At 44.3% G+C, this 26,883-nt stretch overlaps 1 protein-coding gene across 8 annotated transcripts in view; it reads right to left on the bottom strand.

Moving 5' to 3' along the window:
• Nucleotides 1-2,909: 2,909 nt before the first annotated feature.
• The window catches only part of TTC13 (tetratricopeptide repeat domain 13), an 82,516-nt gene continuing 58,542 nt past the window's right edge, over nucleotides 2,910-26,883 (bottom strand). For 4 of the 8 annotated variants that reach the window (XM_047762418.1, XM_047762421.1, XM_047762423.1 and 1 more), the window contains 12 exons: nucleotides 24,911-25,067; nucleotides 22,745-22,875; nucleotides 21,658-21,790; nucleotides 20,905-20,997; nucleotides 18,100-18,183; nucleotides 16,010-16,094; nucleotides 12,002-12,111; nucleotides 8,953-9,088; nucleotides 7,202-7,281; nucleotides 5,699-5,777; nucleotides 5,258-5,337; nucleotides 2,910-3,685 (listed from right to left, as the gene is read on the bottom strand). In XM_047762418.1, coding sequence (XP_047618374.1) covers nucleotides 3,571-3,685; nucleotides 5,258-5,337; nucleotides 5,699-5,777; nucleotides 7,202-7,281; nucleotides 8,953-9,088; nucleotides 12,002-12,111; nucleotides 16,010-16,094; nucleotides 18,100-18,183; nucleotides 20,905-20,997; nucleotides 21,658-21,790; nucleotides 22,745-22,875; nucleotides 24,911-25,067 — 1,283 coding nt within the window. In that variant the 3' untranslated portion in view covers nucleotides 2,910-3,570. The remainder of the gene's footprint in view (nucleotides 3,686-5,257; nucleotides 5,338-5,698; nucleotides 5,778-7,201; nucleotides 7,282-8,952; nucleotides 9,089-12,001; nucleotides 12,112-16,009; nucleotides 16,095-18,099; nucleotides 18,184-20,904; nucleotides 20,998-21,657; nucleotides 21,791-22,744; nucleotides 22,876-24,910; nucleotides 25,068-26,883) is intronic. The other 4 variants (XM_047762419.1, XM_047762422.1, XM_047762424.1 and 1 more) reach the window with 2 other exon arrangements.

Here is a 26,883-nt window from a genome sequence, read left to right as displayed (position 1 = left end):
GGAGGTCACAGATCCAGCTTGGATCCTGAATGGCTGTGACTGTGGTGTAGGCTGGTAGCTGTAGCTTTGATTCGACCCTAGCCTGGGAACTTTCATATGCCAAGGGTGTGGCCCTAAAAAGCGGGGGTGGGGGATGGGGGGAAGCTGGACTGGGGAGGTACAATGGGGCCAAGAAAAAAGCACAGAGATGGGGGTTTTGAAGAAGGAGAGAAGAGCTGGCTTGTTAATAGACTGCCTTGGGCTGGGTCCTGGGAGAAAGTTTCCGGAATAATCCACAGTCCCCTCTAAAACACATTTCAAATTATATAGGGGGTAAAGGAGCCCTAAGACTGATAACAAATAGGCAAATGAATTATCTAAAGAATTAAAAATAATTTTTTTGGTATTTTCAGGGCCGCACCAGTGGCATATGGAAGTTCCTGGGGCTAGGGGTCGAATCAGAGCTGTAGCCACTGTCCTACACCATAGCCACAGCCACAGAGATCCAAGCCGTGTCTGTGACCTACACCACAGCTCATGGCAACACTGGATCCCCAACTCACTGAAGCCAGGGATTGAACCTGAATCCTCATGGATCCTTAATCCACTGAGCCACAACAGGAACACCTAAAGAATTTCTAATGGTAATAGCTGGAGTACTAGAGAAACAAAATGCATGAGCACAGACCAACATGCAAAGCACTATACACACAGCCTCTTACACTTGAATCCGACCTGGGGCAGAAAAGCCCCTCAAACCTGACATTTCCAGTTCTCATCACAGAGGTTGAGGGAGAGTGGGCTCAGGGTGTCAGAGACCCAGCAGGAGAATCCTGATTTCTATGCCATGAAATCAGAAGGACCAGGGTAGCCAACAAGATAAAAACCAAACACAGATGAAGGATACATAGCAGCCTTATAGCTGCAGAAGGATCAAAAGGTTTTGATATGAAACTTTTTTTTTGGTCTTTTTGTCTTTTTAGGGCCACACCCAACAGCATATGGAGGTTCCCAAGCTAGAGGTCCAATTGTAGCCGCCAGCCTAGGCCACAGCCATAGCAACTTGGGATCCAAGCCGAGTCGGCAACCTACACCACAGGTCACGGCAGCACTGGATCCTTAACCCACTGAGCAAAGCCAAGGATGGAACTTCAGTCCTCACGGATGCTACTTTGGTTTGCTAACCACTGAGCCACGACGGGAACTCCCTGATGTGAATTTTTTTCAGGACAAAAGCAAACCCTAATTCTAATTTTAAAGATAAACATTTTTTAAAAAGGCTTTAGGGGAGTTCCTTGGTGGCCTAGCAGGTGAAGGATCCAACACTGTCACTTCTATGGCACGGGTTTGATCCCTGGCCTGGGAAACTCTGCATGCCACAGGTGTGAACAAAAAGGAAAAAAAAAGTTTTAAACAGGATGACTCGTATGTTGGAATTCTGATTTTTAGATGCAGTTTTTCAGTTTAATAGACGATGTGATGAGAGAACTTTTATACCATGATATAAAAGTGTGAAACTCCAAATCTCCATGACCTTCTCGAGACAAGAACCCTCAAAGGAGGGAACGGGAGGGAGCACCAGTAGGTGGTACTTTCCAGTAATGTGCAGGTGGCAAACTTAGATACCAAAAAAAATTCTAATTCGGGGGTTTAAGACATATTGTCCTATTTTAGAAAAGGTAGCTAATTTCTTTGCATGATTTCCCCACCTGAAAAATGGGTGTCTCACCATTAAAGATTTTGAAGCGCTGGTGATAAGGAAAAACCCTTGACAAAGTTCAAAGAGTCTGATTTTGAGATAATGAGCCAAAAAGCGGAAACATTTTAAAATCTATTCATTTCTCCTTCATTTCATTTCTGCCATTTCCACTTCACTTTGCAGTCCTGCAGAGTGTATCTGGGCAGCTCCTTTGTGGTTTTAAAAATCTTCAGGTAGACCAGTTGGTCAAACAGAGCGATGGAGAGGAATGTGGGACCTGAATCCCTGGTACGCCGAGACCATGGTGGGCATCCCAGGGGCCTGGCTGGGATCCCAGCACCTAGGCTCCAACAGCTGGGGGACCTTTGGAGGGTCATTAAACCCGGAGCTTCAACTCCTTCTCTCTGATATGAAAATAAAGGCACTTGTCTTTTGTGAGCACAGGTTTGGTCTCAAGGGGAAAATGAAGTCTGTGTGAAATTCGTTTGCAAAATTAGTGCACCTGACAATTTATATCACCATCATCATCCAGATGAGAGGAGAACACAAGCCACATCTCAGTGGCTGTTTTTTTTTTTTTCTTTTTTTCTTTTTCTGTCTTTTTAGAGCTGCACCTGCAGCATATGGAGCTTCCCAGGCTAGGGGTCAAATCAAAGCTGTAGCTGCTGGCCTACACCACAGTCACAGCCATGCCAGATCTGAGCCGTGTCTGTGACCTACATCTCAGCTCATGGTAACACTGGATCCTTAACCCACTGAGCGAGGCCAGGGATCAAACCTGCAACCTTTTGGTTCCTAGTCGGATTCGCTAACCTCTGAGCCGCAATGGGAACTCCCCTCAGTAGCTGTTCTGAAGCACATGTCAGCACCCAGAACGGCATCCATCCACAGTGCAAGTCCCATCTGCCTGAAGCGCTGCAGTCCTCCAAGAGCACAGCTAACTATGCTACTGCCCAGTGTTCAGTCCCCGCCAGGCAACGCCTGCAGACACTCCTTTGTGCCCCTCACTCAAGGTCTTGAGGCAAAAACTACATAACAGAAAGCAGTAAACAGTTTAACTCTTTAACAAAAAGTCAAAGAAAAATGATAACGGTTTTGAAATGGCAGCAGGTTAATGAAGCCATTTTACTCACCGTCATTTACCTAGTCTGCAAAAAGACATCGGTCATCTTCCGACCTCTTCTTGTACCTGAAAGTGACACTAGTTCACAGAATAAAAACATACATAATCCTGTGTCCAAAACTGGTGATTTATCAAAATCACCGTTTATTTTTTTCCAACAAGGAGGGGAAAAATACCCCAAGCATGGTTCAATAATTCAGGGTTTGAGTCACTGGCAAATACTGACCGCGTCCTTCAACGGAAGGGTTCCTGGCCATGAGCTCCGGGCACGCGGGTTGTTGGCCACGAATCTTCCACGGTTCCCATGAACTGAGCGCAGGGGGTTACGTGAGTTGAGAACAAGATGCCTGACCACAAAATGCATACAAAGAAAAGTTTCGGGAGAATCGCCACATCTTTAAAGGAATGAAAACGCTCTCGTTTTGGTGTTGGTTTTGTTCCTTTTAATTACTCACTTTCAGTTTTTGAAGTCCGCTGTTTTCGCTGTGAGGAAGGGGTCATGTGACTTTGTAAGTGGAAACCAATGGGCCGCTGGCTGAGAGACACACCTTTTCTCCCAGACACAGGGCTCTCCTGTCCCCTCGAAACCCTTTCATGATTTGTAGTACGGTTCAGAGAGGTAAAGAAAATGATTTCAAGTCGTCCATTCCTATCAAAAATTGGTATCAAAAGTAATAAAGGACCTAATTTCTTTATAATTCCATGTTTTAAAAAATAACTTAGGAAGCAAGAGGCCCGGCCCTTTACTTGTATAAATACCACAGCGTAACTAGAGTTTCTTAAGACAGCGTGGGGAGGAGTCCGTGTTTAGCACCTCGATCATTGATCTTAACGTTGGGAACGTCTCTGACACGGACGGGAGAGTCTTATAAGAAGGCGAAATGCTGAAAAGGAAAAACACGAAGCAGGTGTATGAAAACCAAGACAAGTTTACCAAAAAGGCAAAGCTCACATCACACGAATTCCTATTCCAATATTCGCTTCCCAGCGCCCTGTGTGTGCGACACCAGGCAATGTTACGAAGGCAGGGGCAGCTGTGAGCAGGGCAGATTCTGCTGCAGCAGTGAAAGGGTATCTGCAGGCTCCCATCGTGCGTGCACCCAGGGTCTCTGGAGAAAGTGAATCTCTGATTTACACAGTGTGGGGCGCACACGTCCTGCTGGGATGCACACTGAGCGTGGAACCGGAAGACATAGGCTCTATCCTCATCAGCTTTGGTAATTTCTCTAAGCCCTGCTTCCCAAACCTGCAGCAATAGGAACAGTGTTCCTAAGTCCCAGAGTTACTGGGAGTAGGAGTGAGATGCTGGATGCCAAGGTACACCGGGAAACACCAGGTATGGCTGTTATTCTTTCCCTAAGGTACCGCCGAAAGATCAACACTATAAAATCATGTAGGAAACAGAAGCGAGGCCTTTGAGTTTATGGTTGTTACTAAACTGGACCTGAAACAATACAGTGGAATAGGAAGTCCCCTAGAGGCCTAGTGGTTAGGATTCAGTGTTTTCACCCTTGCAGCCTGGGATCAGTTCTTGGTCTGGGAACTGAGATCCCATACCAAGCCACCACATACCATGGCCAAAAAATAAAACAAAACAAATCAAAATAAAATAAAATGACTTTGTCCCGAGAATTAAGAAAAAAGAATACGCTGGAACAAGCCTCGGTTGTTAGGAGCTTTCATTTGAAAGCTAATGGAATACTTAGAAATAGAACAAGAGTGTCCTAGAGACATTTACTTTTCTGTTTTGCAAAACTGGAGGTGTTTATGATATTAAAAAACAATGGGGAAGGAGCAAGAATTAATAAGGCTGAATAGTGAGATTTGCTTATTCTTCATTAACTATGAAACTATTAAAGTGAGTTTAATTTCATCCCAGATTCACATGTTCCCCTACAGTCCTTCTGGAAACCAGAGTAGGAAAGGTCAGAATCTGCTGGGCTCACCCACGTAAGCATCAGGGATCACTTCCTGCTAGTGGTGCCTGACTGGCACCTCGCCTATGTTACAAGAAAGTACCACCTTCTCAAAACCTAGAGCACAGGAAAAATGCAGCAGAAAGGCAGGTGCCCACCACCTGAGTCAGTCTGTGTCAGGTCCAGATGGGTTTCCAGACTTACTCCTGAACGCTGAGCCCGAGAGTCTGGGACAAAGGGGGAATTAGCCAAGAAATGTGACTGTCTGGCTATATAAATAATATGTGTAACCTCACCTTCACAAACCAGCTCCCCCACTTTGTTCATTATTCACTTTGATTCATACACTCACCTGTTCAGGGGGTTTACGTGACAGCAAAAACATCTTAATTTTGAAAAGTGGGTTCTATTCACTGTCTAAGAATAACTCCTAGAGATGAGTATGATCCCAGTTTTATGATGCTCTAAAAGTACCAGGAAGTTCCTTTTTTTCCCTTTTCAGTTGTAACATCCTTTTGTGGATCCCTATCAAGCAGTTACCTTTTCAAGTTCATCCAGCTTTTAGCTATTTTGCTAAAGGCCTCCGAACCAGGGGCGGTCATTGCTTCAAAGTCAACCAACTGAAAAAGAAAGAAATTTATAAACGTGATTAAACATGAAAGAGAGAGGCTCACGTATCTTCTTTTTTTTTTTTTTTTTAAACTTGGCCTGATTGTTTGCATAAGTGTATAATTGATAATATTGGCTTTTTTTTTTTTTTTTTTTAGGCTGCACCCTGCAGCATACAGAGGTTCCTGGAGCAGGGATTGAATCTGTGCCACAGCAGGAACCCAAGCCATGTCAGTAACCTGCACCACAGCAGTGACAATGCCAGACCCTTAACCCGCTGAGCTGCAAGGGAACTCTGACTCATGTATCTGAACACAAAAACCTCACTGGGATTTGAACACACAACTGTTTTCCCTTCCAGCCTCAACATACCTTCCCTTTGGGAATTTTTCCTGCTACTTCTTTTCCACTTGCCATCAGAGCTCCCACGATCACTGAGTAAGCGATTACACTATTTACAAAAAGAACAATTACCAGTTAATCCCAGGCCTCAGACACCACAATAAAACTCCCTATGATTCTGCATCACGAAGGATGACATTTTACTTCTTTTAAGAATTCTTTGAACATTAAACATAAGAATTGTTTTAAAATATTTACTGATTCACTAATTCAAGGGTAAATGTGACCAAGAATAAAATTTTTCTGAGAACAAAAAGTTTCTTTTGATTAGGAGTTTTCTTCCCACTTGGTTTTTCTTTTTATCTTTCTTTCTTTCCTTTTTTTTTGGCTATGCCCGCAGCATGCAGAAGTTCCCAGGCTGGGGACTGAACCTGTGCTACAGCAGTGACAACACTGGATCCTTAACCCCCTGAGCCACCAGGGAACTCCCACTTGGTTTTCCTGTTCTTGTGAAATAGTGAATTAGAAAATGTGCCTGCTTATATTTTTAACAACTTCATGATGCTTGTCTTTAAGATGCATATATATATATATACAATATATTTTATAAATACAAACACATTAATCTTACTGTTTAAGCATTAAAAATTTGGCCCACCCTCAAGAAGAAAAGCAGAACCATTCTCAGAAGGCATGAACAGCCAGGTCTGAAAATGGCTGCGTTATAAGGACTTCCTTCCTGGCCTAGGAATATTCTGCATGCTGCAAGTGTGTCCAAAAAAATAAAAAAAAAAAAAAGATCAAGACATTCAATTATATTATTTTAGCCAAAACATCTTAAATTCAAACATATGCAAATAATGGCATATGCCAGTCACATGATTTACTGTACACAGTAATGGATAAAGGGGGATAAAAAGAAACTTCTAGCCTCACTGCTGTTTTAATGAACACCTAAAAGACTCCTGATGGATTCACAAGAAGCAAGAATTCATTCATCATAATAAAAATAATATGGGACGGTGGGTGACTCAAAAATAATAAACATTAGGGCCAAAGGTCAATTAATGGCCAAAATATAGGGGAGAAGAGGGCGGGGTAACAGTCTGGGAAAATATCAGAAATTAAAACACAATGACACATGTGTACACTAAGTGAGAATTTGACACATTTTTGCCAATGAATGACACCTAGCCTGTAGACCTAATCACACTCTATTACACTATCTTTCATAACTCTTTTTTCTTTTTTTTTTTGCTGCATCTGTGGCATGCAGAAGTTCTCAGGCCAGGGATAGGACCCTCACCACAGCAGTGACGGCAGATCCTTAACTTCCTGAGCCACCAGGGAACTCCTCCATAACTCTTCTGACAAAGTGGCAAATCAAGGACATCATTGGGGGTGGACTTTGAAGAACCTAAAGGGGGCTTCTCGCCATTGCTGAGCCACCTGTACCCACACCCACATGGGTTATGCAAGCAAAAAGCATGTGTTCTTCACTGCAAAACTGTCAGATGACAGGATACCACTCACCTGGATCCACGAGAGAGTGGCATCAAATTATAAAAGTAATAAACTAAGGATAAGATTAAGTTGCAAACAGCATCAGCCTCCTAGGAAAAAAAAAGACACATGCTCATGAACTTAAGTACTAGATTTTTTTTTTTTTTTAGGAGGAGGAGGTGACATTTTTTTCTATTTTTTAATTAAAATATAGTTGATTTACAGTGTTATGACAATTTCTGCTGTAAAGCAAACTGACTCAGTTATAGATATATACATACATTCCCTTTTTATATTCTTTTCCATCATGGTTTATCTGGGGAGATTTAGATATAGTTCCCTAAATGCTAGATTATAGACTTGTTTTTTATTAGGTGACCAAACACACTGGAATCATGTTAAGTTAGGGAGAGGATTATTTCATTCTTCCCTAAAAAGAACCCACTTTTCACATCTTCGAATATTTTATACTCTCCTGCATCATTTTTTTCTAATGAAAAAGTATATATTCAGTTCCGTTTAGAACAGTGTCTTCCCAGCTGCCTTTAACACTGCAACCTTTTCTAATAAATGTAAACATCTCAGTCTCGCTCTATATATAATGTTACTGGAAATGTCAAAATATATATTGAGATTAAAATAAAGCATCATTTTTAGACTTTCTGTGGTTTCTCAGTGGGTTAAGAACCCGACTAGTATCCATGAGGATGTAGGTTCGATCCCTGGCCTCACTCAGTAGGTTAAGGATCCAGCATTGCTGTGAACTGTGGTGTAGGCTGCAGACACAGCTCGGATCCTACACTGCTGTGGCTGTGGTGTAGGCCGGCAGCTGCAGCTCTGACTTGACCCCTAGCATGGGAACTTCCATATGCTGCAGGTGTGGGCCTGGGAAAAAAAAAAAAAGCAAAATAAATAAGATAAAATAAAGCACTTCTTAATACTGAATATTCTTTCTCAAACTGCAGGCCTCTCTACTCCAAGATTCTGATTAGTATCCCACCCCTCTCATGAGATTAGGTGATACATAACAATATGTATAAACTGATTAAAAATCCAGAGAAATAGGAGAGTTCCCGTCATGGCTCAGCAGTTTAACGAACCCGACCGGCATTCATGAGGATACAGGTTCGATCCCTGGCCTTGCTCAGTGGGTCAAGGATCCAGCGTTGCTGTGAGCTGTGGTGTGGGTAGCAGATGAGTCTCAGATCCTGCGTTGGGTGGCTGTGGTGTATGCCAGTGGCTAGGCTTCCCTAGCCTGGGAACCTCCATAAGCCACAGGTGTGGCCCTAAAAAGACAAATAATAATAATAATAATAATCCAGAGAAATAAAGTAACTTCCCAAGGGCCCCCAGCATCCATTCCGGAATGTGGATGGAGTGCCCCTCACGGCTGCCGCAGCCAAGGTGACATTGCAGATCCTGCCCCCAAGCAGCCCTTGAGTGGAGGAGGCAATGGAGGGGGGAGGGGCCACCCAGGAGAGGGTCCCTCATGCAGGAGAGGTCATTCCCATCAAGACCAATTTTCCATTTAAATCTTGACAAGCCCCATATTTAAGATACTCTAACATAGTAACTGCCTACATCTATCAATCTCCCCTACTCAGCTTCTATAGCTACTAAATATGGGAATTGTTGCTCTAAGAACATTAAAAAGGAAATATTTACCAGTCAATTAAAGCTGATTTCAAGCATAAAATATCTAATCCCAATGGTAGAGGTTTAAAAAAGTTTATGAAAGACTCGTAGGAAGCAGGGATAAATGGAAACAAACAAAAACCTACCCCAAATTCTGATGAGAGAATTAGTACTTTTCCTTTGGCCGTTAGATCTTTATAAAGTGCATCTATTTCGGCGTGATATAATTGCGTCCTTTCTTCTGTGGTTTGAGTCTCCACAGAAAATAGTATATTGCCAACCCTATAAATAACAAGGATGTGTGTCAAAGGCATACGTTATAGGAGGCAAAGAGCCAAAGGCAGGGGCAGGGGGCAGCGTGGTGGCGTGGCACGGGCCGTGTAGAGGTCACAGCGGGCAGTTCCTTCACAACTTCAATCAGTCCAACCATGTGGACTTCCCGTATGAGCCCCCACTAATACGGGAGAAAACAACTGCACACAGGACAACGCACTTCAAAGCCCAGGAAACATGACCAGCAAGTCCAGCCACCCCGTTAGGACTAGGGCAGGGGCAGGGGCAGGGGCAGGGGCAGTGAGAGGCAAGCAGGCTCCAGGACGCCACTCCTTCCTTTTTTTTTTTTTTTTTGGTCTTTTTTGTCCTTTTTTTAGGGCCGCACCTGTAGCACATGGAGGGTCCCAGGCTAGGGATCTAATTGGAGCTGTAGCCACCAGCCTACATCAGAGCCACAGAAACACAGGATCCGAGCTGCGTCTGGGGGACCTACACCACAGCTCACCGCAATACTGGTTTGATCCCTGGCCTTGCTCAGTGACCTTAAACCACTGAGCGAGGCTAGGGATCGAACCCACAAGCTTACGGTTCCTAGTCAGATTTGTTCCTACTGCACCACAACAGGACCTCCATCCTTCCTTTTTGAAGCTGCTGCTGCACATGCAGCTCCACAGAGGCTCAATGGAGGACTTAAACTTGAAGCAACAGGTCTTTACCACCAAACACCTGCACCCAAACGCTGGACGAGTCCTTGGAGCCGATAAAGGACAACCCAGCATAGCTGCTGCCTTTACAGGGGAAGTGGTGGGGAGGGGCAGGGCCAAGGCCACAGACCATCAAGCGAGGCCTCAGAGGAGGAAGAATAGATGGAACTGGAAGACAGGAAGGAGACAGGAAATGCTTTGTGGAAGGAGGGTCTGAACTTGGATCTTGAAGATGAGGATGGGAGTGACAGAGGCTCTGAGCCAGGAGGTGGGAGTTAACCTCAGGGAACAAGGGGTCCAACCAAATGAGCAGGCCAGGCCCTGCCAGGAAAGCAGCTCAGGTAAAGTGGCAAGTGTTTCAAGGTCCTATTACGAAAGGCCTTGAATGCCTGACAGAGGAACTGATCTTTGAATCAAGAGGCAATGGTGGGGTGTGAACTGGGGAGGGGTTTGGGAGCCAGAAGGTGGAGCCATCAGGATGGATGAAACACTGGTCAGCCACCAGGGGCCCAGAGGTGGAGTCAGGAGTCATGCGGGGTTTAGAAGTCCCAACCAAGCCTGACAACAGATGGGTGAAAGAAGAGAAGGCGCTGGGTTTCGGAGAAGGATCTATCTTCTTTTATTCAGTGGCCCCATTTCTGCCTGGAAGTTTAATCGCAAAAGCTTTTACATCAGTGGAAAACCCTAGAATCCCTTTTGCCGGGGAATGCCCTTTACTGGGAAAGCACTTTAACAAGCGGCTCGGGGTAGAGGTGGAGACCTCAAGAACACAGAAGAGTCACAGAATCCGGAAGCCGCTAGGTGGGTGTTTGCTCACGCAGGCCTGTGTGAGTTCTGACAAGGAAGCAAGAGCCCAGGAGGCAGAGGGGCTGAGGACCCAGGTAGGAAGCACTGGGCTGGCAGGAAGCACCTGAGGACTGTGTGCTGGGGAAGGGCAGTGAATGGGGAGGGTCAAGGTCATCCCACCCCAAATTCAAGGGGCAGAGGCTCTGCAGTGACATGTGGATTTCAGATGTAAATAAAATGACTATGAATAAAAAACATTCATTGCTATTTATAAGGTGAAAAAATGGGAAACACCCTAAATGCTCAACAATTACAAAATGAGTTGGAGAAACTATGCAATTCATAAAATGAAATACCATGCAATTTAAAAAAATGCTTTGAAGAATTAGATGTGAGAAAATGTTCGTAAGGGCAGAAAAGAAACAGGTTATAAAACCATAACCTCAGTTTTAAAAGGAAATAATGAGTTAAAAATTTTTAACCTTGCTTATCTGTGTATTCTCAATTTTCCACAGGACTGCACTTATGATTAAAACTTTAATATTTAAAAAATCTAAAAATAGCCTTCAATCTGCCAATCTCTCATCTTTTCTTTCATTTTATTAGTAAAAATCTTCAAGAACCCAGAAGAAAGCTTTCCACAAACCTCGCTAGACTTTATACCTAATATCTAGAAAATTGTTAGATTTAGCAGTCAGAAAATCTGCTTGTGTAATAATACCCTAAATGTCACATTAAAAAAACAGTTGGTTCTGGGAGTTCCCAGAACTCCCAGAACCAACTGCAGTGGAAACGAATCCAACTAGAAACCATGAGGTTTCGGGTTCATATTCATGGCCCTGCTCAGCGGGTTAAGGATCCGGCGTTGCCATGAGCTGTGGTGTAGGTCTCAGACGTGGCTCGGATCTGGCGTTGCTGTGGAGTAGGCCGGCGGCTGCAGCTCTGATTGGACCCCTAGCCTGGGAACATCCATATGCCACAGGTGCGGCACTAAAAAAAGACAAACAACAACAACAACAACAAAAAACAGTTGGTTCTATGGAGCTCCTGTTGTGGCACAGCAGAAACAAGTCTGAGTAATAACCATGAGGTTGTGGGTTCAATCCCCAGCCTCACTCAGTGGGTTGGAGATCTTGCGTTGTCGTGAGCTGTGGTGTAGATCAAAGATGCAGCTCTGATTTGACCCCTAGCCTGCGAACCCCCATATGCCCTGGGTGTGGCCCTAAAAAGCCAAAAAAAAAAAAAAAAACCCAAGCAAACAAACAAACAAAAAAAACCAGTTGGTTCTAGCTACACACAAGACCCTGCTAATTCCCACCTCAGGAGACAAGGGCCTCACCCGAGGGCCCAGTATGTGGAACCTCCCATGCCAGAACCTTCTGCACACGCCCCAGCCCCGGTCTGCACACGCACACTTGGGAAGCACACGTACTTGTCTCCTGTAATAGTGATCGTGAAGCCATCGTATTCCTTCCCCTGGTCTTTGAGGCTGGGAACTTTTGTGTTCACAGTGAACCCATCCTTTGTTTTAGTATTAAACTGCTTTCAGGGAAAAAGAAAATTCACATTACTGGCAGAGAATACATTGTAAATCCCCAGTCGCTGCTCTGTGGTGCTGACTCCAACTTTGACATTTTTAAGAGTGGTCACAGAAGTCCCCAAGGCAAGCCACCGTGTATTCTCTGTCCTGGCAATTAGTGGCCAGGACCCCACCCAAACTCCCAGCCCAAGTCACACTCTGCATGGCCCCTGCCAGAGGCCCACAGAGAACCTCAGTGCAAAAGGTGCCCAGCCTCTCTTCCACGGCAAGGCCCCTGCTCCCTTCTAAGAGCTCCCTTAGAGAGCAACATCTTAATATGCCGCAACATTGATACTTAACAGAATAGTTGTGCTCGATATCTTGTAATTCAAAAAAAGCAACTTGTGTTTATGCTATCGGGCTTCTTCAAAGCAGATTCTTAGCTTCTGCAAAGTACTCAGAATTTTGTCAACTGGAAAATTTCTCACACACACACACACTAACTCTGCAGACCACAGAAAACAAAGCAGAGGAAGCTAAAGGAATTACCCAGAGCTAAGACTGGCTCTGTAGTGTGAGGAGTATGAACACAGAGCTTTCTGTTTAAAACTACTTTGACAAACTGAAATGCCAAAAAATAGGTGTTGTCATTGCTCCAGAAAAGTCCTACTCAAATTTAGTCATTTAGTGTGGCCAACCAAGGTTTTTAGGATTGACAGACTTGAATAAGAGAATCGATGATAAAGTAAAAGGAGGTTGTGCTTCACATAAGACATTGCTGGGGGGAAAGTCTGGCCAAAAACAGTGACATCCAGCAGCTATTCACCAAGGTCCAGAGAAGGAGAGGGATGAGTGGACATGAGCTGGACGGCCATGGCAGCAGGGACAAAGACAGGAGGTGTCTTGAATGAAGACAAGGGCTTTTACAGCAAGAATGTGCTAACACTTAGCATGGGCCAACTGTCTTTTTTTTTTTTTTGGTCTTTTTGTCTTTTTGTCTTATTAGGGCCGCTCCTGCAGCACATGGAGGTTCCCAGGCTAGGGAGCTAATCAGAGCTGTTGCTGCCGGCCTACACCACAGCGACAGCAACACCAGATCCGAGGTGCATCTGTGACCAACACCTCAGCTTAACCCACGGAGTGAGGCCAGGGATCAAACCCGCAACCTCATGGTTCCTAGTCAGACTCATTTCCGCTGCGCCAAGACAAGGACTCCCCAGTTGTCTTTAATGCTCATAATGTGCCTACAGGGCAGGGCATGATCTCCCTCATATAGGTGAAGAAACCAAGTGAAGGTGAGAGGAGTTGAGCTGAGCTGTTGTGAGAGGAGATAAAGTGCGCAGAGGTGAGGTGAAGTGAGAGGAGGTGAAAGGAGATGAGGTGAGGTGAAGTGAGCTGAGGTGAGGGGAGGTAAGAGGAAGTGAGGTGACCTGAGCTGAGGGGACAGGAGATGAGGTGAAGTGAGCTGAGGTGAGAGGTGAGGTGAAGTGAGGTGAAGGGAGCTGAGGCGAGGTGAGAGGAACTGAGGTGAGGCCCAGCCTGAGCTAGTGCTCAGGGGTGGCAGAGTGGGATCAGGGACCCAGGCCCTCGAGATGCGCAGTTTCCTTATTTGCTAACCAGCTGCCTGAAGGGGAGCGCAGGTACATTTAACTTGGCTTTCAGCAAAAGTACATCGTTGTACATCTCAGCCATGGCATCACATTCACCAAGCACTTTAAACACAAAAGTGCATTTTTATACACTTCCACATAAGCCTCTGGTAGCGCCAGTGTTCCCACAGCCTGGGTGGAGGCTGCTGTGCAAGGCCACAGCAGACAGCCACTCCCAGAGGCGGTCAGGCAGGCAGTGACTTCACACGGGGAGGCGATCACCGGCAGCCTCTCAGCCGCTCTCCAAGCATCCGCAGCCTTTAGTCCATCACACTTTTCTTTTCAGACAAAGACACGTTTATTGCAATCTCTTTAAGGCGATCTTGTATTCTGCCTCATACAGTAAATTTAAAAACCTAAAATACTCACGGAAAAAGCTAGAGACTCCAAACAGGCTCCAGTTTTCCTTCTGTCTGGTGCACCGAGCAGCAACTCCTGCCCCCTGGGGGGGCGTTTGGGGAATTTACAGGAGAGTGTGAGGGCCTCAGGGAAAAGATGGGTGGGGGCCAAAACCACTGTGTGCCACAGAGCAAGGAACAGTCACACGTGCACAACTTCGCTGGGCTTTCATGTAGATGGGGATGCAGATGTTTATAATTTAATAATTGCCTAAGCCTGGAACCAGACTCCGTTTTACACTAACATGCTGAATATTTGTTACTGGTGGAATACACGCTGACTTTTCTAGGAATGCAAACAGCCTACAAACTGAGGAAGAAGTAAAATTATATATTGCATGGAACTTTGTTAAGCGTGGTTTTACCATTACAGAAAACCATATTGCCAACGACATCATAGCTCGTGATACCTGAGTTACCAAGTGGCATGTGGACACAGGGCTGCTTCTGTAGCTGTCATGTTCACCAAGATTTTACACTCATGTGCAAGCAACTGGTGACTTTTTTGTGGCTTCTCATGAAGACATGCCTGAATGCTGACCTACTGAAATGCATGGTTTTTCTACTATAAATAAGTGGCCTTTTAGAGCTCCTTGATGGCACCATGGTGATGTTTTAAAGACTTTTTGGAGTAGGTGGGATCTGTTCTTTATGAATTTCATCTTGGTGCAGTGAAGGGGGCATATGAACATGTTTTTGACCTTTTGAGGCTGGCTTATTTCACTGAGCATAATATCTTCAAGGTTCATCCAAGGTGTAGCAGGTGTCGAATCTCATTCCTTTTTGAAGCTGAATAATACGGTATGGAGGGACCACACACATCTTGTTTATCCATTCATCCATCAACAGATACTTGGGTTGTTTCCACGTCTGGCTATTGTGAGTAATGCTGCTGTGGACATGGGGATGCACATATCTGTCTGAGTCCCTGCTTTCCATTCTTTTGAACACATACTCAGAGGTGGAACTGCTGGATCTTACAGTAATTCCATGTTCAATTTTTTAGGGAACTCTCCTTTATCTGAAGTCCCCCAATTTTATCAACATGTGTCTAGATGCCCCCAGATGAGGCCAGAACTCCAGCACCTCTCAGTGCTGTGAAGTCTGCGATGCCGCTGTTCAGCTCAGCCCCAGCAGCCACTCACTGCTGAGCCCCTATCTCATTGCAGGTACACCATCCAGCCCTCAGCCCAGGTGACAGGTGCACCATCCAGCCCTCAGCCCAGGTGATGGGACTCCCACGCTGTCCTCTGGGCACCCCAGGCGCGTAGCTCCCTGCTCTGTGGCACTGTCCTACCACATCATGTTCCAGCCACTGTCACAGACCCAGGATCTAGACTCTGCCTCCTGAGTTGCTGGGGTTCCATATCCCTGCCCAGTGGTCTGGCAAGCCTTCCCAAGCAGAAAGCTGGGGTGAGGTGGGGCTCACCTCACATGGCTCCTTTCTCTCAAGAATCAGTCTTGAAACCATTCAACACCTGAAAAGAGCTGCTTTGTATTTTGTCCAGTTTTATCATTGCTATGATGTAGAAGGGCTACTCGGTAGTGGGGACTACTCTGTGTCCAGAAGCAGAATTCAATTACATGTATCTTTAAGTTTTCTTTGGTTTCCAACATCAACTACTTCCCCACAGATCTGCTTTTAGGTTTAAGACGAATACCTATGTTTTACTTTACTTTGGTTATTATTCAGAGTGTGTTTATATATGTCTATAAAAACACTTTCTATCAATATTTTCAAGCAGCATGCTTATAATACTGAACATGCTTCTAATAATAACAAAACATGCATTTAGTAATTAGGAGTTCTTTTTTAGAAAGTGCTAATTTTTTTTTCCTAAAAACACTTACTGCGATTTTGATGATAAATTTACCTTCATAATTGGAAGGAGGTCTTCTACTTTGTGGACCTTTTCCAGAGCTTCTCTAACTTCCAACAATCCCTTAGGATTATTAGCTCTTAAAAAGTGAGAGAGAGAGGGAGAGACAGTAACAAAAATTAATACATAAATTAATAATTATGCTATTCCTTTAATTAATTTTTTTCCCGCTGTACAGCATGGGGATCAAGTTATTCTTACATGTATACATTTTTTCCCCACCCTTTGTTCTGTTGCAATATGAGTATCTAGACATAGTTCTCAATGCTACTCAGCAGGATCTCCTTGTAAATCTATTCTAAGTTGTATCTGATAACCCCAAGCTCCCGATCCCTCCCACTCCCTCCCTCTCCCTTCAGGCAGCCACAAGTCTATTCTCCAAGTCCATGCTTTAATTTAAATAAAGCATCCTTAATTATGAGTGGCTCAATATTCAAGATGGTGGACCAGGACCAAAGTTTGTAAATAATGGGATGCGTTCATCTAATGAGTTTTGGATTATAGGTGAGAATTAAGGAGACAGAGCAGTCTGTCTAGAAGGTGAAACAGGGCAAATGGCATGGAGGGACAGCCAGTGCCTGTGTGGACATGTCTGAGCTTGGCTGGAAAATCCCAATTCTCCTATTCCAACTATGAAATTAGAAGGAAATGTTTTCTCTCTAAAGTGGCTCAAATGGGAGTTCTCTTGTGGTGCAGCAGGTTAAGGATCCGGCATAGTACATCAGCATTGAAAGGAGGCTTGTGGGGAATATCCAAAAAAAAAAATGGAAAAATGAGTTTCATGTTAAGTGAAAAAGAGCAGAGAACCACATTTTATATATATATGTAAAATATCATCATAAGGATAGACATATATTCAAATACGATTTATGCATCAAAAAAGAATGGAAGGAAATAAAATATTAACATTACTCAGAGATATTTATTCTTTTTTCTTTCAATTCTCTTTATTTTTTTTGTTTTTTTAATTTATTTTTTATTGGTATTTCCCCCAACATACTTTTTTTTTTCCCCACTGTACAGTATGGGTCAATTCTCTTTAATTTGTTAAAAATTTTAATGAGTCTATTTCTCAAATCTTTTAAAAATTATCATACAGGAAAATTGACTTTTGGGGGAAATGTGTACAGTTTTGCACATTTTGATACACATATAGATTTATATAACATTACCACAGTCAGGCTACATGAATCACTTATTTATAAGAAGAAAAAAAGCAGTAAATTTTCTGAAAAAAGAAAATAGAGTTTCCTGGAGTTTCCCTGTAGCTCAGTGGGTTAAGGATCCAGCACCGTCACTGACATGGCTTGTATTGCTGCTGTGCTGTGGTCCAATCCCTGGCCTGAAAACTTCTGCATGCTGCAGGGGCAGCCGAATAAGTAAGTAAATAAAAAAAGTTGCTCAAATAGAAGTATCCTATTAGGTTTTTTTTTGGGGGGGGAGGGAGGTTATGGCCGAACCCAAGGCATATGGAAGTTTCAGGGCCAAAAACTGAATCTGAGCCGCATCTGTGACTTACAATGCAGCTGTGGCAACGCCAGATCCTTTAACCCACTGCACTGGGCTGGGGATCGAACCTGTGCCTTTGAAGCGACCCAAGCTACTGCAGTCGGATTCTTAACCCACTGCACCACAGCAGGATCTCCCCTAGGAGGTTTTTATAGCAATTTTATATTTCCTTGGTGATAGCTAACATTCAGAAGTCTTTTTTTCCCAGCGATCTGTTCTATACTATACTGCCTCTTAGGTGAAACGGAGTGAGACTTAAGGCTGAAATTCCTCATTTCATCCCTAATTAACACATGCAAAGAAACATCCTGCTTTTTAGAAGAAAGAGGCTAGAAAAGTCGCAGTATTGTGTGTAAGATAAAAATACTCAGTTGCGGTCCACAGATTTTGTGAGGTTCTTAAAGAGAAAGTTGATAAATGGTTGTGAAAGACTTTATGATCCCAAACACTAAGTAAAAATCTGATACACTCTGTTTCGTCCATCAATAGGCCTAGTTTTCAAGTTTCATAAATACAGTGAGTGTCAAATATATTAAATCTCTCCATTACTATGAAAAAGAAAATTGGAAGATTACCCATGATAAACCAGAATTCTATCTTTAATAAAATGGAGAATTTTCTCAAAATATTCCAGGTATCTCATGTTAATCACCTGACCCCTGTAAGAAAAAAAAAAAAATTAAGAATGTTTTTGCAAAAGAACATGCGCCATACAACATCTAATTTCAAAGTTAATTCAAACGGACACAAAGGCTCTGAGGATAATGCAGCAAAGAGGTTTGGGAAAATCTCTTGTGTGCATTCAAAGAGTGGGAGGAGCAAGCACCTGTCTTAGCAAGGGTGATGGTCAGCACCTGGAGCTTGTTCTGGTGGGAAAGCATCAAACTCCGCCCTGGAGATGCCCGAGCAGGAAGAAAGGTCCTCAAGCACTTAAACGAGGCTCAGATTTTCACACCAGCTTCAGAGCATGTTACCTGCTAAGAGCAGACTTCACCTCCTCCACCGCTTGCCACACAGCCTTTTCCCCACATTTCCAATCCCACTGCCATTTATTTTTATTTTATTTTTATTTTTTTGTGCTTCTTAGGACCCCACGGCATGTGGAAGTTCCCAGGCTAGGGTTGGAATAGGAGCCACAGCTGCCAGCCTACACCACAGCCACAGCAATGCCGGATTCTTAACCCACTGAGCGGGACTAGGGCTCGAACCCCAGTCCTCATGGATACTAGCTGGGTTTGTTACCGATGAGCCGTAACAGGAACTCTCCCACCCCCATTTTTAGAGCTCTCGTGTCCGTGTGTCCCACAGGCCCAGCTGCTCTCTGGACACGGCTCCCTGGACTGCCCACAGTTCAGCAACTCACACCCCCAGCCCACTAGGCCCCCAGCTCCAGCTCCCAAGTGTGTTCACCTGCTTCCTGTCCTGGGGCCACCAAGCATCTGCAAGACCTCAGCCTAGCCTCCCCACAGCCACACACTTGAACACCTCTCACCCGCCCCCCAGTGCTCTGACCCTGCCTTCTCAGAATCCACACTTCCCCTCCCATTTACATCCACAAGGCCTTCTAGACCGCTGCACTGGTGCATCTGAATATTACACAACTTCCAGAGTTCGCGCCTGTGGTGCAATCAGATAGGTGGCCTCTCTGCAGCACCAAGATGCAGGTTTGATGGGTTAAAGGATTCAGCATTGCTGCAGAATCTGATCCCTGGGCTGGAAACCTCCATATGTCAAGGGATAGCCAAAAAAGAAAAAGAAAAACCACTCCCCACACATCCAGGGGAGCCACTGACTCCTCATCTAATTCTGCCACCAGCGGCCACAGTGATGACCCAAATATGCAAATCTGCTCATGCCACTTCTCTGCTTCTGATCTCTGAATGGCTCCCCATCATTTCAGGACCAAAAAAAAGGCCTTGGCATGACAAAAGTTAGTTAGATTTGGGGTGAGGGGAGCTATTTCTGCTTTGGCCTCTGCCTGTCTTTCTAGTCTGATTCCTGATAGGTCCTTAATTGCAAACCAATCACCAGTGGTAACGAATCAGTCTTACCTCCCTGACCACGTGGACACGCGAGTGGCTCCAGGCCCCTCCACCTCTCTTTGTTTTCCATCTTTCCAAACAGCATCACCTAAGGCTGGACTGAGCACCCCTGGCATTCTGCACACATGACCACCACCACTCCTTACCGACTACATGGTCCTTCACTGGTCCATTTCCTCACTAGGCTGTGAACTTTCTGAGACCAGGGCCATGCTGCACGGCTGTATCACCATCATGCAGCACAGCACGTGGACAGTGGCCTTTGGTTAAAGCTAGTGAGTCTATCTGTACATTCCACAAATTATTCCATAAGAATCTTTACAGGAATATCCAAGTCATAAGAGGAAAAGAAATTTATTTTTTAAAAATTAAAACAAAAATAAATGTCTCAATAACATTTCCATTAAAGGTAAATGTCAAACTGGGAGTTCCCATTGTGGTGCAGCAGAAACAAATCCAACTAGAATCCATGAGGTCTCAGGTTGGATCCCTGGCCTTGCTCCGTGGATGAAAGATCCAGCATTGCTGTGAGCTGTGGTGTAGGTTGCAGATGCAGCTCAGATCTGGCATTGCTGTGGCTGTGGTGTAGGCTCGCAGCTACAGCTCCGATTAGACCCCTAGCCTGGGAACTTCCATATGCAGCGACTGTGGCCCTAAAAAAAAAAAAGTCAACGTGGTATAGTATAATATTGTCTTGATTCAAGTTTCTGGAATTAAAAGCATTTTAAATGTGACACAACAACCATATTTGTCCATTTTATCTGAATTTAATTCAGTGGGTCTCCTTGGAGCTGAAATTCTTTAATATTTCCTTATTGTTTACTCCGGGGGTGGCTAAACACATGAGGGGCAGGGTAAGGAAGGAAGAACTCCCCCACAGCTCTGACTGGCCAGGTAACCTGACTTGTCCTCCCTGGACGGTAGTTTAGAGCCCAGACCAGTGTTATTGACGCAAACCCTTCATGTGCTGCAGGCTGGGACAAGGGAGCCTTTTCCCCACCAGGAGAATGCTCTACACCAAGCAATATTATCAGGATGGCAGGGTAAACGAAATGTTCTCCATCCCATTACTCTGTGATGTTTTAGGACCCTTTCAAGATTGCCATCAAGGCAGAAAGCCAGCCCTCTACCCTTCAACAAGGCTCTGCATCAAAGAGAAGCCTGGAGAAGCAACACAGACTAGCGCACAGTAACACAGGCAGGACCCTGCAGGTGCAGAGCTACAATGCATTCCAAAGCCAGTGGGAAGGGAGCAAAGGGCTGCTCGTGGTCTCCACAGACTATATATTTCAAATAAGAGTCCTACGAAACCAGGAGAGATGAACAGGATGTTCATACCTGATTAAATTGATGTGGTTGTTAAACCCTCTGCTAAGACTTCGTGCCGGCATTTGATCCAACCATAGCACTGGCTGGTCTGGGTCAGCGATCCTGTAAAATAGGGCTTGTTAAACATGAAGGCTGATTAAACCTAGGAACGTTCAGAAACATTACAAATAAAACATGGAGAAGTCTTTGCACAAGTGGGGAGAAAACAATGGCTCAGTTCATTACACCTAAAAGTACGAAACATAAACCTACAAATTCCATAACAGATGCTTCAACTGGGCCAAGTAAGAAGTCAGTACAAGTTACTTTTTTTTTTTTTTTCATAAAAATGAGTATCAGCCATTCCCCCATGTCAACTGTGGTGGGTTGGCCAGGCCCACACTTCAACCATGAAGACACTGATGCCCTGAGGTTCATTCAAAGGTAACTGGGGAATGATATGCTCCCAGAGAGGCTGTCTTTCCTACAACACTGCACTTCGAGTGTGCTTGGAAACACCTAAAAATCAGTTCCAATTTCACAAATAACTGTTCAGTGCATTTCAAAGAATAACAATGCCAGAAATTTCCAACAAACTTTACAGAAGAAAATATAACTTACAAGGTCTGTTATCAGTGAATAAAATGAGATTGAAAGCCTGTTAACTACAGGAGACAGACTGTTTTACAATGGTAAGACCTCTAGCTTGTTTTGTTTTTTTTTAATTTTTTGTATTATTTTTATTTTTACTTTTTAGCTTGTTTTAATTTAAATGCCAGTTACCGTCTCCACTTCACCGCAATGTCGAACATGTCTCTCCACTGCATCAGCCGCGTTTTCCCGTTCATCCGAACCTTTGAATTGGTCCACGTACGCTGTACGGCTTGCATGACTTCCAAAGCTGCCAAGCCCATGGCTGAAAGGAGGAAATATGGGGAAAACAGAGTTTGTAGTACCCTTAGAGGGATCTTTACCTGCAGCTCAGTGAACAACTCGGAAGCCATCATGTAAAAAAAAAAAGAATCACACGAGTTCCCATTGGCTCAGCAGGTTAAGAACCTAACTAGCATCCATGAAGATGAGGGTTCGATCCCTGGCCTTGCTCAGTGGGTTAAGGATCCAGGGTGGCAGCAAACTGTGGTAAAGATCCAAGATGTAGCTCAGATGCAGTGTTGCTGTGGCTGTGGCTTAGGGTGGCAGCTGCAGCTCTGATTCAACCCTTAGCCTGGGAATTTCCATATGCCACAGGTGTGGCCCTAAAATAATAATAATAATAATAATAATAATAATAATAATAATAATAATAAAAAGACTAACAAGTGTGGGTAATTTAGTAAGACCAGAGATGCATTACAATCTTAATAGCTCAGAGTTCCCTGGTGGCCTAGTGGTTAAGGACCTGGTGTGGTCACTGCTGTAGCTTCAGTTCAATCTCTGGCCAGCTACATGGCATGGCCAAAACAAAACAAACCAAAAAACAATCACGACAGCCTGCTGAAAACTCTGCTCTATCAGAGGAAACTGGAGCCGATCCCAGATGTGTCTGCTTCCAGCCCCGCAGGAGCTGAGGCTCACCCTCCTCTTCCCTCCGCAGCAAGGAGATGGTGCTGGGGGAGGAGTGGTCTGACTGACAGCCATGATGAAAGACCCACATCCTACATCCGCATTTAGCATCAGCACAAAGGCCAAAGCTGGAAGCAGTCTTCTTTCAGAATTCACTGTGAATGAATCTACACATTTCCGTTCCAATGCCATGCAGATTCTGAATAAGTACAACAAAGGATTTTTTTTTTTTTTTAAGTACAACATGATTTAATAATCCTTGCTCTTTGGTCAGAAATACTCCCATTTTCAGATAGTTTTCAAATACCTCTGTGTATTCTCTTGTTTGGCAGGAAACCAGGTGTTTCATATTGCATCAGGGATCCCAAACGATCAGCTACACAAACCAGCTCTTGCACCTCAGGTTTATAACTCTCAAAATTCTGATGTAACACGTCTCTGGAAGAAACATTAAGTGCGTGATACAGACTTTGATGACAGATACCTGGTTAGCTCATTTCACCTGAAAAGCAGTCACTTCCTCCACTGGAAAAATAATCAAGACACCTAGCACCGCATGATCCTAAATTCCATGCTCTGCACCCAACCATACACCAACTAAGAGAAGGAATCTTTGTGAGGGTGTGGACACACTATCATATGCTTGGTAGCCACACTGATAATTAGTTTGCAAGGTACCTCTGAGCATCATGTGTTTCGTAAACTTCTCCAGAATAAATAACTTGCATGGACTGCCTTTTTCAACAAGCAACCATACCCAACCCTCTGTCCATTCTTACTCCAGCCCCAAGTGGTATCACTACCAACTGTGCTTGGGGTTGTGTATGTGGCTCCTGTCTCGCTGCCAACCTGCTACAAGTTTCTGTAACAAAGACTGCAACTCTAAGTTATTCTAAGTTACAGGCTGTGTCAGGGTCCCCGAGAGTTCCCTGGGCTTCAGAAAGTCTTAGAGTCGGCTCCTGGGCTCCCAGTACAGCTGTACTCAGGGGGCATTGAGATTCAGGGGAAGCCAGGACCCCAGGGAGACATATGGCACTAATTCCAGAGTTATACACTCACTGGACACTTAGTGCTCCAGGACTGTACTGGGAGGACCCCTGCCAGGCAGGCCCCCAGCCCCCAGCCCCCAAGGAGAGTAAGTGTGTGGCCTGCACTGTGCTGTCTGTACACACAGGCAGGTGCAGGGGACCATGCTTCCCAGCTCGGGATGAGGGGAGCTCCCCAAACCCATGTCCCAGAAGCCAGGCTGGGGACTAAAGCTTCCCCCATTATTTCTTTAATCCGTCTGGTCACTTTTTAAATAATCTCACGTTTCTTGCTCATGTTTGTGATTTCTTTACCACTTCCTCTGGAGTGATTTTAGGGTCTGTTTTCAACAATTCCAATAGCTGAAGTCCCTGAGCGTCAAAGTCTATTGTCTGTTGTTTCTGCTGATTCTCACAGCTGGTTTTGGTAACACTGGTTGTAATTCTCACACCAATGATCTTCATCTGTGGGAATACTCGGGTTACAAACTGGCACTAATTTCTTCCCAGGATGGATCTGCATTTGCTTCTGTTGAGACCCTGGGAAGGCCTCCACCGTGGCATCAGCCAGCCGTGAAGGTCTGAAAACCCATTTTGCCCATGCCTCGAGGCATTCCATGGACATCCTTTTCCTTTAAAATGTGCTTAACCATCCACCACTCTTGTTTGAATACCTCCCCTTTCTTTCTTTTTAGGGAGTGAGGGCTCTGATCTTTACAGATTTTTCCTAATTTTTTTTTTGTCTTTTGTCTTTTGTCTTTTTTCAGGGCCGCACCTGTGGCACATGGAGGTTCCCAGGCTAGAGGTCCAATCGGAGCTGCAGCTGCTGGCCTACACCACAGCCACAGCGATGTGGGATCCAAGCCATGTCTGTGACCTACACCACAGCTCACAGCAATGCCAGATCCTTAACCCACTGAGGGAGGCCAGGGATGGAACCCACGTCCTCATGGACCTAGTCTGGTTCGTTAACTACTGAGCCACGAGGGGAACTCCAGATTTTTCCCAATTTTTTAAGGCATTGCTAGATGCCCAGGAATTAATTTCTATTCTAAACCTAATTGCTCTGTAAAGGCATACTGTTTGAGCATATCCGTTCTGCCGTACTGCAGCAGCAATTGGCCAGTATGGTAATTTCAAACTTTTAATATGTTGAGAAACTTGCTTTAAGCTAACAAGGTACAAGAATGATGCATGTGAAAGGCTCTAATAAGCATGAGTGCATTTGAAGTTTGAAGGTGCCCCAAACTAGCAGGGAACGTCAGGCTAGAGGGAAAGATGATATTCAAAGGTGAGGTTCAAGGTACCTTATAAACTAGGAGAAATATTTGCAGACACATCAACCCCCCCAAAAAATCCATCAGAAGGCCACTTATCAATCAAGAGATATGATAAAGGTATAGCTTGGTGTCGAAGAGGGAAAAACAGCCTCTGTTTGAAGCACTCACTTTATGTGGGGTTGCAGCCCTGGCTGCTCTTCGTAGTCTTCTATGAGGAAAGGCAGGTTCTTAGCCCAGTGGTCTTTAAAGCTCCCAGGCAGATCCATGTCAATGTTGTACTCCGTAAGGGGGGTATCCAGGTGTGCGTGAAGGTATCGAGAATACTCTGCAGACAGGAGGTGAGATCTGATGCACCCAAATATGCCCAAGGAACTGTGTTTAGGGCTGTCATTTTTCATAGCCAATTTGCACAAAGTCCAAGTACTTCACAACAAACTGCCATTTAATGATAAGAATTTTTAGGTGGACTCCAAATTTTAGTATGTCACTATTAGATGACAATGGAGGTGGCCTGCTGCTGACTTGAGTCGCCAAGGCCAAATACATGCCGGTCAATCTGGGCCCACTTTGGCTAAATTTTAACTGCTTTTCCACAAGCAGTACTGAAGATCTCACTATTCAATACCAGAATCTAAGAATGCAAGTTCAATGCCACAGAGAGACTGGTTCCTTGTCAACGGATAGATCTACTGACTGTGGATGTGATTTCATCAACTGACCAACTGCTGTTTGTCTCTAGGAACATGGTGTAGGGAAAAAACAGAATAAGGAGTGCCCGCATCTTCAATCGATAGTTTACAAGTCCAAGTTCTCCCAAACCAGGAACGAACAGAGAATTACAATTTAGAGTAAGCAGCTGCACTGTCCAAAAGGCGGCCCCTAGCCAGCTGGCTATTGAGAACTTCAGATGTGGCTAGTGTTGCTGAAAAACTGAACTTTAAATTTTACTTAACTCAGATTAATTTAAACATAAATTAATACTTTGCTATCTTGTGCAATTATTAGAACACAATGTTTGGAACAACCCACACATATCAACCTACTTTTTGAACTTTAAATTTTATGAACTCTTGGAGTTCCTGTCATGGCTCAGTGGTTAATGAATCTGACTAGAAACCATGAGATTGAAGGTTCAATCCCTGGCCTCGCTCAGTGGGTTAAGGATCTGGCGTTGCCATGAGCTGTGGTGTAGGTTGCAGACTCGGCTCGGATCTAGCGTTGTTGTGGCTGTGGCATAGGCCGGCGGCAACAACTCCGATTGTACCCCTAACCTGGGAACCTCCATATGCCGCAGGTGTGGCCTTAAAAAGACAAAAAGACAAATAAATAAATAAATAAATTTTATGAACTCTTAAGTCCAGATCATGAATCTCCAATGAAAATTTAGCATCCAAGTTGACATGAACTGTAAGTGTAAAATATATTTCAGGAGTTCCCATCATGGCTCAGCAGAAAGAAGTCTGACTAGCATCCATGAGGATGGAGGTTCCATCTCTGGCCTTGCTCAGTGGGTTAAGGATCTGGCTTTGCCATGAGCTGTGGTGTAGGTTGCAGACACGCAGACCCGGCTTGGATCTCACGTTGCTGAGGTTGCAGTGTAGGCCAGCAGCCACAACTCTGATTCAACCCCTATCCTGGGAACCTCCATATGCCTTGGGTATGGCCCTAAAAAGACAAAAAAATAAAACAGATTCCCAAGACAAGTACAGAAAATGGAAAATATCTAACAAACAGCATTTTCATATTTACCAGAGGTGAATTAATACTGTGAGTGTACTAAGGTACATGAAATGTATTATTAAAATGAATTCCACCTTTTTGTTTTTACCTTTTGTTTTTTGTCTTTTGTTTGTTTTGACTTTTTACTGAAGCCAATAGAAATTTAAAATCACACATACAGCTTGCAATTTTTCTCACTTGGACAGTACTGGAACAGAGGGCAAAATATGATGAAGGAGAAATGAAAGTAAAGATTTGCCTTTCTATGAAAAACAAAACTATCTTTATGTAGGGCAGAGAGAAGGTAAGACTGACTAATGAAAAGATAACTCAAAGACGAGTTTCCTCTTCAGCCCGATTTAAATTCTCCAACATAGGTGAGAACTCTGATATGAAGGAATGACAGATCAAAGATACTAAGC

This window comes from Phacochoerus africanus, chromosome 15 (genome assembly GCF_016906955.1).
Source record: "Phacochoerus africanus isolate WHEZ1 chromosome 15, ROS_Pafr_v1, whole genome shotgun sequence".
Lineage (NCBI taxonomy): Eukaryota > Metazoa > Chordata > Mammalia > Artiodactyla > Suidae > Phacochoerus > Phacochoerus africanus.
This window is presented reverse-complemented; position numbering and strand designations above follow the sequence as displayed.